The sequence below is a fragment of the Aspergillus lucknowensis genome (assembly GCF_044049455.1).
Source record: "Aspergillus lucknowensis strain CBS 449.75 chromosome Unknown BJX67scaffold_110, whole genome shotgun sequence".
NCBI lineage: Eukaryota > Fungi > Ascomycota > Eurotiomycetes > Eurotiales > Aspergillaceae > Aspergillus > Aspergillus lucknowensis.
In genome coordinates, this window is record NW_027263654.1 from 9,736 (window position 1) to 21,186 (window position 11,451).

Sequence of the window (11,451 nt, forward strand, 5' to 3'; positions counted from 1 at the left end):
ATCTAATTAGGTTAGACAACAAGGACAGATAATAATAGAGGGGAACAACAGGCAGGACAAAGTATTAAAGATATAGGGAAAGAGATTAATAGCCCAAACAGGCCTAGTGCTCCTATTATAGTAAACCCTACTTGAAGCATGGTAAATTATTTACATGGCCTCTTTTACAGGATTCCTAGGAGAAAAAGAAGATAATAAAGGGAGAATAGAAGAATCCAGCAGGCAGGCTTTTGAATGGTACCCAAATTCCAGGCAAACTAGCAAGACCAGGGGCGAACACGGGCAAAACAGGGCGGGGCGACAAAAGTGCGTCATGAGAGCTCTCTGCGCAACCGTATTTTCAGCGCAGTTTCCCGGCAAAGCGGTTGCGACTATATAACTAAAAAGTTAAAGGGCCAATACACGAAATAGTTTACATATTCTGGATAAGCACATATGAAAAGCCTCTCGAGGAGTAAACAGCTCTGAGAGATTTCCCTTGGTGTGATATGGTTCATGTTTTTAAGAACTCTTGAGTTGAGCCACAAATTACTAAACCAGACCTAGAAGAGCACTCATAGCTCCTCTGATGTCTCAGAATGAGAATGGTATTAGAGACGTTTCGTAACGGGTTTAGGAGACCTCCCCAGCCAACATAATGAGGACTTTGCGTACGAATTCTACATATTGTGGATTAATATTTTACCGAAGAATATCACGTGGTCGAATTTTTCGGAGGGGCAATTACGGGAGGTTCAGGAAGAGGGGTTCGAACACTCTACCTGTGCCATTTTGTGAGAGCGATTTGTCCCAAGAGATATTGTCAGACACTGTCAAGTCAAGGCTCACAAGAAGATTTAGTCGGGTTATGGACGGCACTATCAATGAGAAGGATCCAAATGATCCGTAAGTTGAAGGCGGGCTATTCGGCACTGAATCGACATTGACAGCATTGCAGCTTCTCCACCTCTGGGACGATAGGACCTCGAATCGTATCCTACCCGGATCCCGCAAAGATCACAATGGAGTAAGTCGAGTAGTCGAAATATGGTCTCTTCATTCTGTAGTGGGTGGAGTGGGCTGAGGCAACTGTGCAGCATCTGGTTCGTCCACGGGCTCTTCGGTAACCGCGAGACGACCTGGACCCACGAGAACAAGACCTTCTGGCCGCGGCTCCTAGCCGACGAGTTCCCCACCGCGCGGGTGGTGACGTACGGCTACGACGCCAGCGTCGTCAACTTCTCGCGGATCTGGGAGGGCACTGAGACATCGGGACTGGACAACTACGGCAGGGCGCTGGCCATGGCTCTGCGCAACTCGCGCCAGGAGCGGAAGGGCGACAAGCCCGTGCCCGCGATTAACAAGCCGCTCTACTTCATCGGGCACTCGCTTGGCGGGCTGGTCGTGGAGCAGGCACTGCTCGACTGTATCGCGGCGGACAAGACGCTCCACCCCGTTGCGGCGCAGACAGCTGGCATCATATTCATGGGCACGCCGCATAATGGCTCGCACCTGGCTGTGTGGGGCAAGCGGCTGCTCAAGGTGTTCAAAGCTATCGTCCCGGACTGGATCAAGAACACCAACGAGCGGGTGCTCAAGGCGCTCGAGTCCGAGTCCGAGGTCGGCCGTAAGGTGCAGACCGACTTCCAATCGGCGGCAAAGCACGGCCAGCTCAAGCACGTCAGGCTCTACTGCTTCTACGAGACGAAGCCCATGCGCGGGTCCTCGGTTCCCGTCGTCCCCGAGTCCTCGGCCGTCATCCGGTCGGACCCCAACGGGCCCATCCACGGGACGCACCGCGAGATTGTCAAGTTCAAAGACAATAAGGACGCCGGGTACCTGAGTGTCAAGGAGCAGCTGGGGGCGTGGCTTGAGCCGCCGGCCCACCCCGAGAAGCCCGACGGCGGACAGAAGCCCAAGAAGGGCGGTATCCATGTCAGCGTCGTAGGCGCCAGGGCCGAATGCATATCGGGAGGGGAGGTGGACATGTCGACAATGGGCGCGGCAGGGGACTTCTTCGACATGAGGTCAAAGAACAACCGGGGTCACCTCACGGGCAAGGAGATCCACTACCACGGAAACCAGTGGAATACTGACGAGAAGTGGGACACTGACGAGGAGAAATGGGACTCGGACAGCGACGTGGAGAAGTGAGGGGCTCCACCGGTGATTTTCTTTCCCGCCGAGTTGTGGTGGGTGCCTTTATGTTAAAGGATGGATGACGCTCTTGTGTTTTCTTGGGAGCTGCTATCGTTGACAACGAGATGACCTTTTTATTGCACGTTCAGTATTGCCTTGCATGGCTCGTTTCTCTTCAGTCCTTCCTTCGACTTCCAAGTATATAGCTCGCTAAATTGACCCAAGTTATGACCACACCACCAGCTTTATGCCAAGGACATAGAACTCGGCCCAGATACTTTGCAAGCAAGACAGGGTCAGTTCAGAGCCATTGTTCACCACACTAGAACTGTACATGTCCAGTGCCTGGTTCAATGGTAGAGCAACGCTTCAATCTGAATACCCAAGGCTTAGTAGACACTCGCTATTGTTCTTGCTAAAATAATAGTATTGTATTATTATTATTATTATTATTATTATTATTATATACACAACTACTGGACATCCCAAACTCACACCCCGGAACCAGCCTAAGGTGCCGATGTTCCCTCAGGGACCGCCTTACTCATCCTACTTATAAGCATGCTTGGGCTGATCTATCGGATCGTAGTTAACACGGACGTACGGCACATTCCACGCCGGGCAGTCTCTCCAGAATAAGCCGGAGCCCTTGAGCCACATTACCTTTGTCCATGGGATCCATCACCACATCCAACTCGGTGATCAGGCACCGGCCCGAGTGGTACACCTTGACCATGCCCATGCGACGGATCGCCGACGAGAGTGTTCAGACACGTATGTGATGAGGCGCTACGTGTCCTTGACGCTGACGAGCAGTATGAACTCAGCGAACGCTTTGTGCAGCCAGACGGCAAACACCACAAACGAGAGCAAGATGGCACCCGCCGGGTCGATCCAGCGGGCTACCCGTGCGCCGCCGATAGACATCAGGATGCCAAACCCGTTAATGAGCAGGGCGTTGCGATGGTCCTGCCACAGAATGCGCACGTCCGGGTATCTATCCTTCAGGTCCCAGAAATACAAAAACAACATCAATTTTGATACGAATGTTGTGATGAGCGCAATCACGCTTGGAAGGTAGAAGTACGTCGAGCCTTCTGTGCCGTTGATCGTGGGATCGAATGTCGTGAACGCGATAATGATGATCATGGAGATTAACGATACGACACTCTTCAGGAAGGAGAACGCCATGTCGCTTGCTGTCTTGAGCCAGACATAGTCGGAGGAAAACCGCGATGGGTTGAGACTCCGCATCGCAATGGATAGCTGGTTGAAGATGGTATCCACCATGATCGTGAATAGCGATGGCGATCCCGAAGACATGGCTGCATACAGCTGCAGCATCAACAGGATTGCATTCGCCACTGTTGAGCCGTACGCCGCGATCTGGCGCCGCGGGGGACTGTCTCCGCAGGAGGCGACGGCGGCTGTTCCGTGCTTCTGGCTCTCCACAGCTGGCCGACAACTGCTGCTGCCATCGCGCTTGCGCGACGTGTTGGCCTTAATCTGTGCGGGCTTGGAAGCTGACTTCGGGTCCCCCAGCGACATATCTCCATTGTATGAGACCGGAAATTTGCGATTCTCTTCTGGCTGTCCTTGCCGATCGAGGGAATTTTGCGTGGACGGATAGGAAATATTGACTGTGCAAAGTCAGTGTTAGACATTTAGTTACGTATGCACGAAATCTGGATTGCTCACTTATCGTTTGAGTTGATCGATCAACATAATTACGACCAGCACTGCGCAGACTTGCATCGAATTCTCCTCCAGACATATGATCAACTTCTGAGCCAGCAATATCAAGTCTTTGTGAATTAGGCGGGCATGGCTCATCGATGGGGTTTGCCATGATGGCTTATAGGACCTGAGGGCATAAAACGTAGTACTATGAGGGCATGGAAAGTTGTTTGCAGAATCGAAAATTGGGTGGGTTGGCGAGAGCTGAGGAACGCTGTGGCAGTAAATAAGCTCAGCCAGGCACGCAACGTCATCGGCATCAGCCACACTGAGTGTGCTGCTCTTGGCTCCGCGAAAACAACAAATCATGTCTTGACAACATACGACGCGACGGCAGCAATGAGTCGTTTGGCGTGACAGGTGATGTTGCCTTTTGAGTTCATTTTGTGCCTTATACTTTCGTACTTCCATGACTACTTTACTACTTGAAACTCCCTCCTCTTTAAGAAACATTTTACAACTTATTATCTGCTGTCCTCTCGCACGCGCGCGCATGGAGACGCCTATTTGGTTTGGACTGTGCTCCCCTGTTACTCGACTTGTTTGACAGGGAGGAGGGTCATGGAACTTCATAAACACTCCGTGGGTAACCACAACCACGTCTCCCTTCCCTTCAGTGACACTCCCCTAGGTCTGACCGTGGAGCACCTGCAGCCCTGCCATAGCTAAGGTTTCGCCACGTGATACTCAACAGTCTACGCACTCGATCTTACCGCGCAGGTCATCAGCATCGGAGCCTGCCACCCCAGCCGTCTGCTCTCGTCCAGCCGACCCTCCAGGTGCCTTGGCCCAACATCCAGATTTGCAAGAATGCTCTTTCTACTTCAATCCGCGTCAAGACCTTCTCTGGTTAAGTTGCAATATCGCAAGCAATACTGACTGCCTTGAGGAGATACAAGACTCCTACCAGACTTCTATCAATCAATTTAGGATCCTTCTTGTGGAAGATATAGAATGGGAGGGCTAGGTTAGGACCCATCTTCTTCCCCAGCCCTGTCAACCCTGCCTGCTCTATAAATTGTTATACTTATAAAAGATGACCATGATAGTAACAGTATACAAATTATATATCATGCTAAGGAATATCAGGAGCATGCTACTATATATCAAAATAATTATAATATATTCTGCAAGTCCATGAATCCCAGCATGCCATATTAGCTTGAGTATATAGATTATGGTAGAACATCTTACCTTAGTACATATATTCCTTATAGAATGATTGATGCCCAAGCGCAAGCTGAATCCTAATATCTTGCGACTCATCTCGAACTCAATAGGTCCCTATCGACCAGATCAATCCAGCTCGCGTTTCATGGTATGCAGAACACTACTCCTAATCGCAGCAATTACTCATCGACCACGGCAAGCGTGCAAGCACGATGTTTCCACCAAAAAATGTCAAAATGTCAAGATATTACTTTTGAGTCTAGATGGCGGCCGCCGTTTCCTTTCGTGTTCTGGCAGGTGACCAGTCTCACTGCGAAGTCTCCTGTGGGACTCCTGCATCCGTTTTCGTCTCCGACCCCTTCTTCGCCCGTCTCCAGCGCCACCACGTATTGATATGTGGCTTGTCGCTAACAACTGCTAGCAACCGACTCAGCGAGATAGCCGCCGGCTCCATAGGGAAATAATTACTCCTCGCGGGCTCCCTGGACTCTGCCGGCCCTCCCTCACAGTAATAGCAGTCATCCCGAGATCTTCCGTCTTCATGCCCTAGCTGATGCTCGATACTACGAAAACTAGTTTCACTGGTTCACTCCTTGTGGTCCGCCTTGAACCTCTCGTAACACTGTATATCAAACGTGCGGCCGCCATGCTCGAACCAGTCTGTGATAGCCTGGGTGGAGGATTTGATGGAGATAGAGCAACCTAGAGGCGCGGATACCCAGCTGTGTAGTTTTAGATGCCCGTTTACGACGAGCTCAGCGAGATTGGGGATGAGGCTCTCGATACAGGTAATGTGGTAGTACTGGATGAGCTCTGGGGACGAATCGTCAGTCCGCCAGTCAGCCACACAGTTGGTTAAGGATAAGAACCGTTCTAGGGTATAGGGGATAAGGAAAGGCGATATACCATACCCCCACTGTACATATTCCGGCCACCCTTCAGCGCAAAGCGATAATGGGTACGGATAATTGGTGAGCAAGCGAGTCTCGTGATCGCGCAGTCCCACGCTCTGCAGTGGCTGGCTTTGACCCGCGGCATCTCTTGCAGGTAGAGTGTTCGCTCTCTGGATCGCAGATCCTTCAATATGTAGCCTGCCTCTTCTCTCCTCCGTCTTGCTTGTCTCTTCCTCTCCCATCGTCTTTCCCTGTCCGCGTCTGCGTCCGCGACCGTGGGGTTAGCTGGTATAGCCTCTGGCCGTGCCTCGGGGTTTGAAGTTTCGTTGCGGCCCCCGCTGGTGGCGGTGTCTGTTGGCTCTGTGCTTGGAGGCATGGTCGGAACAAGGCCACTTGAATAAAAGTAGATTCGTGGGAGAAGCCGCAGGGTGTGGTTTTTACAGGGCAATCTGAGAGACGGCACTTGAGAAGAGAAATTGGACAGGGAAAGGAGGGGGTGAGGCGGTGTCCGTGTGCGACGCAGACCACATGCATTGCCCATACTACACACCAATCATTTTGTCTCGCACGTTGATCTCTGCTGGGTAAAAGCCAACTGATACTTCGATTGGACGGAGTGGAAACGAGTATTATGCGGTTTGATGCTGACATCGTCCCTCTGCCTTTCCTTAAAGCACATCCATATCACGCAGGAAAGACGGTTACTGCATCGTTTCTTCTTCGCGCCTATACCTTTCTTTGAGATATCAGAGGAAGGAACGAACAGCACAGCTTCCGTATCCCACGACATAAAATATCATTAGAGGAAGCTGCAACCAGACGTTTCTACCGTATTTGGATTATGGTTTAAGAAGTTCCGGATATAAATGCTTCACGCAAAGAGGCGTTGTACTGCTCCTTATCCTTTACTTTTTGTTCTATAAACTCAAAGGTATTGAATATCTAGTAGGGCATAGTGATTTGCCAAAAACTTGGATTATCATGCATGTTAGAGAATCTTAGCTAGATAAAGTTATAAAAGATTTTGAACAAGGCCATGGGGCTATTTAGCACAAGAAAATACTAAAATATTCCTTTTTCCTACCCATGCTACATAATAGGATAAAGATAGACTAGTAGGTTGGTTTTATTTACTTTCTTAACAAGAGCCTCCATGAATTTTTTATAAAGAACTTTGTAGTTATCTATACTAATTAAATTAATAGCCTGATTTATTAACTAATATAAAGGATAAATTATCTTGACTAGATAAGAGCAAGCCTACTCAAGATTAATCAGGCATTTAATATTCTAATTATTATTAACAAAGATATTACTCTAGTTAAGATTAGTAAGATTAAGAAAGAATAGCTTCTAAAGGAAATTATAGCAAAAAAAAATGACTAGATATTTCTTATAACTATTAATATAGATATCTAATAGAAACTATTTTTAATATTATTAACTATATTAGGCTAGTAGCAAAGCCTACTTTTATAAAATACAAGAATATTAGGGTTATATGTATTAACTATAGAATAAGTGCTATTTTATGGTATATTAACTAGAATATACTTATTTTCTAGTTACTAGATTTTAAGGGTAAAAGGCCAGTTATTTAAAGTTAAGAACCCATTTTTATCTAGTATAAAGGATCTAATCTTTAGTAAGGGAGTATATACTAAATCTAATATAATACAAGAGAGCCCATGGAAAATGTTTGTATATAACTTGAAATTATAGTACCTATTCCTTTATATTTTAAAAAGTATCCTTTCTCTTAAGGGATTAATATATTTAATTAGAAGATAGGGTGTACCTAGTAAAATGCAATCTTTAGTTTAATATTAAACATAGGCAGATAAAGTTGGATAGTTTAACTGATTTAATAGTTAATAGTATAGATGCTAAATAATACAGGTTACAAGAGGCAGGTTATTAAGAAGGATGAACTAGGATTGTAAGTAATAAGTCTGCTTTAAAAATATGCAAAAGAAGGATATATAGTTTAGCTAGTAGATAGCCCAAACCCATAAAGCTATAAAATAGGGACTATTAGATAGTTTATTTAAAGCCATGTATATATCCTAGCTTTATACTAGATCTTCTTATCTATATTACCGGGGTAGTAATCTTCTCCTATTTAGTAAGGCAATGTCAGAGAACTCGGACATTGACAGCCAATGAATCTGCTATGCTGCAGCACTATACCATAGTATAATAAGATAAAAGATGTGTTAACCCGGTTATATTAGGTAATATAATACTAGGACAAAAAGGGATTATAGTAGTATTACTACTTACATATATCTAAGTAGTATTTTAATATATAGTATTAGCAATCCTATAAAAGACTAGTAATATTATAGGACTAGATATATAAGGACTATTATTACCTATACCTAGAAGTTTTATTTTCTATCTATTATTAATTAGATTGATAATATACCTATTATTTACTAATTATTTTTAGTTATCTGCCTTTTTTTATATTTTGTTTGACCTTAATAATCTATATTCTCTTTATCCTGTCAAGAATATCCTTAGGCGCCCTCCTACAGATTGATCGGTGGACCCTAATCTAACAATGGCAAGACACGGTTAGCAGAGCAACTAGTTTGTTAATATAGTTGCAATATAAATATAGTCCAAGACAGCAACATGCTACTTATCTATGCTGCTTTGAACAGTTCAGCAGCTATTATTAATATTCTCTTTTCTAGTTAATAGATCTGTATCAACATGCGCAATTATAATAGTAAATATGCTCTATAGTATACTATATTAGCCAGGCATGAGGATATTATTGGAATATTATTGTAGCAAGATGATATCCAGGTTAATATCACAGATCTAGAGCATCAGGCAACACTATTAGGGATAGCCGTGAAAAAGGGCCAGGCTAGGGTTGTAGAGTCTCTCTTGGCTATTAAACAAATAAACATTAATAGCAAGGACGGGCGTGGCTAGACTCCCATTTTCCAAGCTCTCTCCCATGCTATCTTGAAATAGGACTAGCATATCTTGAAGATGACTCTAACTAAAGAAGGCGTGGACCTTTCGCACCAGGGCACGCGCGGCTTTACACTGCTTATATATGCTATAAGGCACAAAGAAAAAGGCTTGGAGGCTTGGCAGATATTCTCCTTAGCTATCTGATATCCAGTATGGATCATCGAGATTCGCAAGGTCAGACAGCCCTTTGGCATGCCATGCGAAAGCGAGACGCAGACATTATCAAGCTCCTGTTGGAAAACGGGGCAGATATCGCTGCCCACGATATACGCGGGGAAACTCCGCTCCATCAGTCAATTGCGACAGGAAGCCCGGTCTTAACGGAACTGTTGTGTCTATTTAGACTTTGGACTTCAATGAGATTCTTTATATTAAGAGCAAGCAAGAGATTCCATATTGCATTGATGTAGAACATTACTCGCGTAGCCAGCTTTTGTCACGGTCACTACTGCTAGTATTCTTGGTCGCGACAAGTTTCAAAGACGTATTCTAGCAGCATGAACAATCAAAAAGTCACTGTGGTCAGCAGGCGGTGGCCCAAAATCGTGCTTGGCCCTTAGACGCAAGGACAGAGAATGTATACCCGCCCTCAGGCTTCCTTCTTCATTGACTTGAAGAGCGCCTCTTGAGTGTCATAAGTATATTCCAGGTCCAGATGCCAGTAGTTTGGGGCTGTTGCTTTGGTAATCAACCATGCCTGGTCCAAGGCATCAACTACTTCTTCAGGTAGTGGGCCCTTCTCAAGGTCTCTCAGATTGCTTTCGAGCTGAGAGAAGGAGCTTACTCCAATAATGATGCCATCCTGGCCACCTTCTTTCACATTCAAGGTAGAGTGATGGTGAACCCAGCGTAGTGCCGTTTCAACCAGTGATAGCCTGTACTTCTCTACTACAGGCTCAATAACTCTAAGAGCGTCGAATGTCGCATCCTTAAAGTAGCGATTCCGATACAGCTGTCCATATGAGGAATTGTCGCTGTATCTGCCATCTGTAGGGACATCCTCGGTTTTATATTTTCCTGAGAAAATACCCCCAGCAAGCGGATTGTACGTAACAATTTCGAGACCGTAACGTCGGCAGGCATGAACAAGTTCCGTTTCGATTGAACGTGCTATTAGTGAACCGAATCAGTATAGGCCGCGTAAAACAAACAAGTTTAAGTAAATGAAAACCTACTAATAGCATTGTACATAGCTTGATAGATGGTCGGACGGATCCAACCTCTTTCGTTGCACATAACAACAATCTCTGCGACCTCGAACGCAGTGTAGTTGCTCAAACCCAATCGCACAAACTTCCCTTCCTTATAGAGCTCATTTACAGCCTCGAGAGTCTCAGAAAATGGAACCGAACGATCAGCTGCATGAAGGTAAAAGGTATCTACCCGGTTTGTTCCCAACTCTCTCAAGGACAGCTCAAGGTTGTCCCGCAGAACGTTGGGCTTGTGCGCACCAGGACTTTCGGGATACCACTTTGTGGCCAGAGTCAGTCCCCTCTCCTTCCATTTTGCCTGGGCTGTGAAGGCTTCTTGGGCACCGCCAACGTATACTCGGGCCGTGTCAACCTCGTTGTATCCTTGCTCCTGCAAGTAGTCGAGGCACTTATTGAATTCGTCAAGAGATGTGATGCGAGCACCGTCAGATTGATCTGGTCCAAATGTCATCAGACCAAGGATCACTCTCGGCTTGAAACTTTGTACAACTGGTGGCATCTTCGATTATGGATTGTAAATTCTTGAACCGTGCAAGTCTGCATTTGTGACCCTGGACCATCCACGGCGTATTTAAGACGGCGTGTTTAGTCCGCTCATGTGATGTTGGACTCCAAATCCGTTATCAACTAACAAGTCAAAGAGGAACTCAGTTAATTTATCTTCGTAATTGTGGGTACAAACGAGTTGCCTGTTGCATTTGAAGGGTCCGGTGTGAGGGGTCCAACACCCAATAAGAACGCCAAGAGCGTGTTCCAACTTCCAAGAGGGTAGCGCCAGGGAAAAGGGAGGTCAAGTCATCTCTTCGGTTGACCCCAAGAATCTCTTTTTGGCACAAAAGAAAATCTGAAAGATCCGAAGAAGAGAAGGCAACCTCCACCCGTCCCGGGGGTCCTCTCCTCGTGCTTCTGGTCGAATTGCAATTTTTCTGCCCTTGGTCTCAGGAGCTACTTATATCACGCTTCTTCTTTTAACGTATTTCCTGGGTACCTCGACCATCCCGGGAAGTTCGGCCACGCGTCGAGGCTACACTCGCAATTCAAACAACCACCTTGCCACCAAAAGCGCGCCAAACGCCTCAAAATTTAGCTTAGCAATACTAGCTTTGAAAAATAGCGAAATTGAAAGTATTCGACAAGCAGCAACCAATTTTAATGGGCCTTGATCTATACTTCAAGACCACCTATATGGCCGCTAATTTCTGCAAGAATGATCTCCCAACAATCTCTGGCAATCTACAGTGGCACGACAAAAGTTTGCAAAAATCTCCACATTAAGCGCTAGTACAGAAATAGTTTCCGCCTTCCTAATTAATCTAGTACGAAGCTAT

General features: G+C 46.1%; 4 protein-coding genes across 4 annotated transcripts; 1 reads left to right on the plus strand and 3 right to left on the minus strand.

Moving 5' to 3' along the window:
- The first annotated feature begins 685 nt into the window (after positions 1 to 685).
- On the plus strand, positions 686 to 2,365 carry BJX67DRAFT_368720 (esterase/lipase family protein). The gene has a single exon (XM_071030663.1). It carries the CDS (start codon positions 1,027 to 1,029, stop codon positions 2,131 to 2,133), a length of 1,107 nt encoding a protein of 368 aa, XP_070880377.1. The 5' UTR covers positions 686 to 1,026; the 3' UTR covers positions 2,134 to 2,365.
- Positions 2,366 to 2,518: 153 nt separating this feature from the next.
- BJX67DRAFT_368722 (uncharacterized protein) lies at positions 2,519 to 4,043 on the minus strand. Its single transcript, XM_071030664.1, has 2 exons — positions 3,817 to 4,043; positions 2,519 to 3,758 (listed from the first exon to the last, which is right to left on the minus strand). The coding sequence occupies exons 1-2, from the start codon at positions 3,965 to 3,967 to the stop codon at positions 2,908 to 2,910; spliced, it is 1,002 nt and encodes a 333-aa protein (XP_070880378.1). The 5' UTR covers positions 3,968 to 4,043; the 3' UTR covers positions 2,519 to 2,907.
- Positions 4,044 to 5,284: 1,241 nt separating this feature from the next.
- BJX67DRAFT_376027 (uncharacterized protein) lies at positions 5,285 to 6,294 on the minus strand (the record flags this gene model as incomplete). Its single annotated transcript, XM_071031789.1, has 4 exons — positions 5,285 to 5,315; positions 5,382 to 5,606; positions 5,637 to 5,838; positions 5,937 to 6,294. 4 exons carry the CDS (start codon positions 6,292 to 6,294, stop codon positions 5,285 to 5,287), a joined length of 816 nt encoding a protein of 271 aa, XP_070880379.1.
- Positions 6,295 to 9,257: 2,963 nt separating this feature from the next.
- Positions 9,258 to 10,756, minus strand: BJX67DRAFT_368724 (aldo/keto reductase family protein). The gene is made up of 2 exons (XM_071030665.1): positions 10,088 to 10,756; positions 9,258 to 10,022 (listed from the first exon to the last, which is right to left on the minus strand). The coding sequence occupies exons 1-2, from the start codon at positions 10,620 to 10,622 to the stop codon at positions 9,502 to 9,504; spliced, it is 1,056 nt and encodes a 351-aa protein (XP_070880380.1). The 5' UTR covers positions 10,623 to 10,756; the 3' UTR covers positions 9,258 to 9,501.
- Between the last annotated feature and the right edge of the window lie 695 nt (positions 10,757 to 11,451).

Coding starts and splice junctions, on each gene's coding strand:
- BJX67DRAFT_368720 (XM_071030663.1), top strand. CDS start 1,027: ATGGTCTCTTCATTCTGTAGTGGGTGGAGTGGGCTGAGGCAACTGTGC.
- BJX67DRAFT_368722 (XM_071030664.1), bottom strand. CDS start 3,967: ATGGCAAACCCCATCGATGAGCCATGCCCGCCTAATTCACAAAGACTT. Junction 3,759..3,816: donor TCGATCAACTCAAACGATAA/GTGAGCAATCCA, acceptor GACTTTGCACAG/TCAATATTTCCTATCCGTCC.
- BJX67DRAFT_368724 (XM_071030665.1), bottom strand. CDS start 10,622: ATGCCACCAGTTGTACAAAGTTTCAAGCCGAGAGTGATCCTTGGTCTG. Junction 10,023..10,087: donor AGCTATGTACAATGCTATTA/GTAGGTTTTCAT, acceptor GTTCACTAATAG/CACGTTCAATCGAAACGGAA.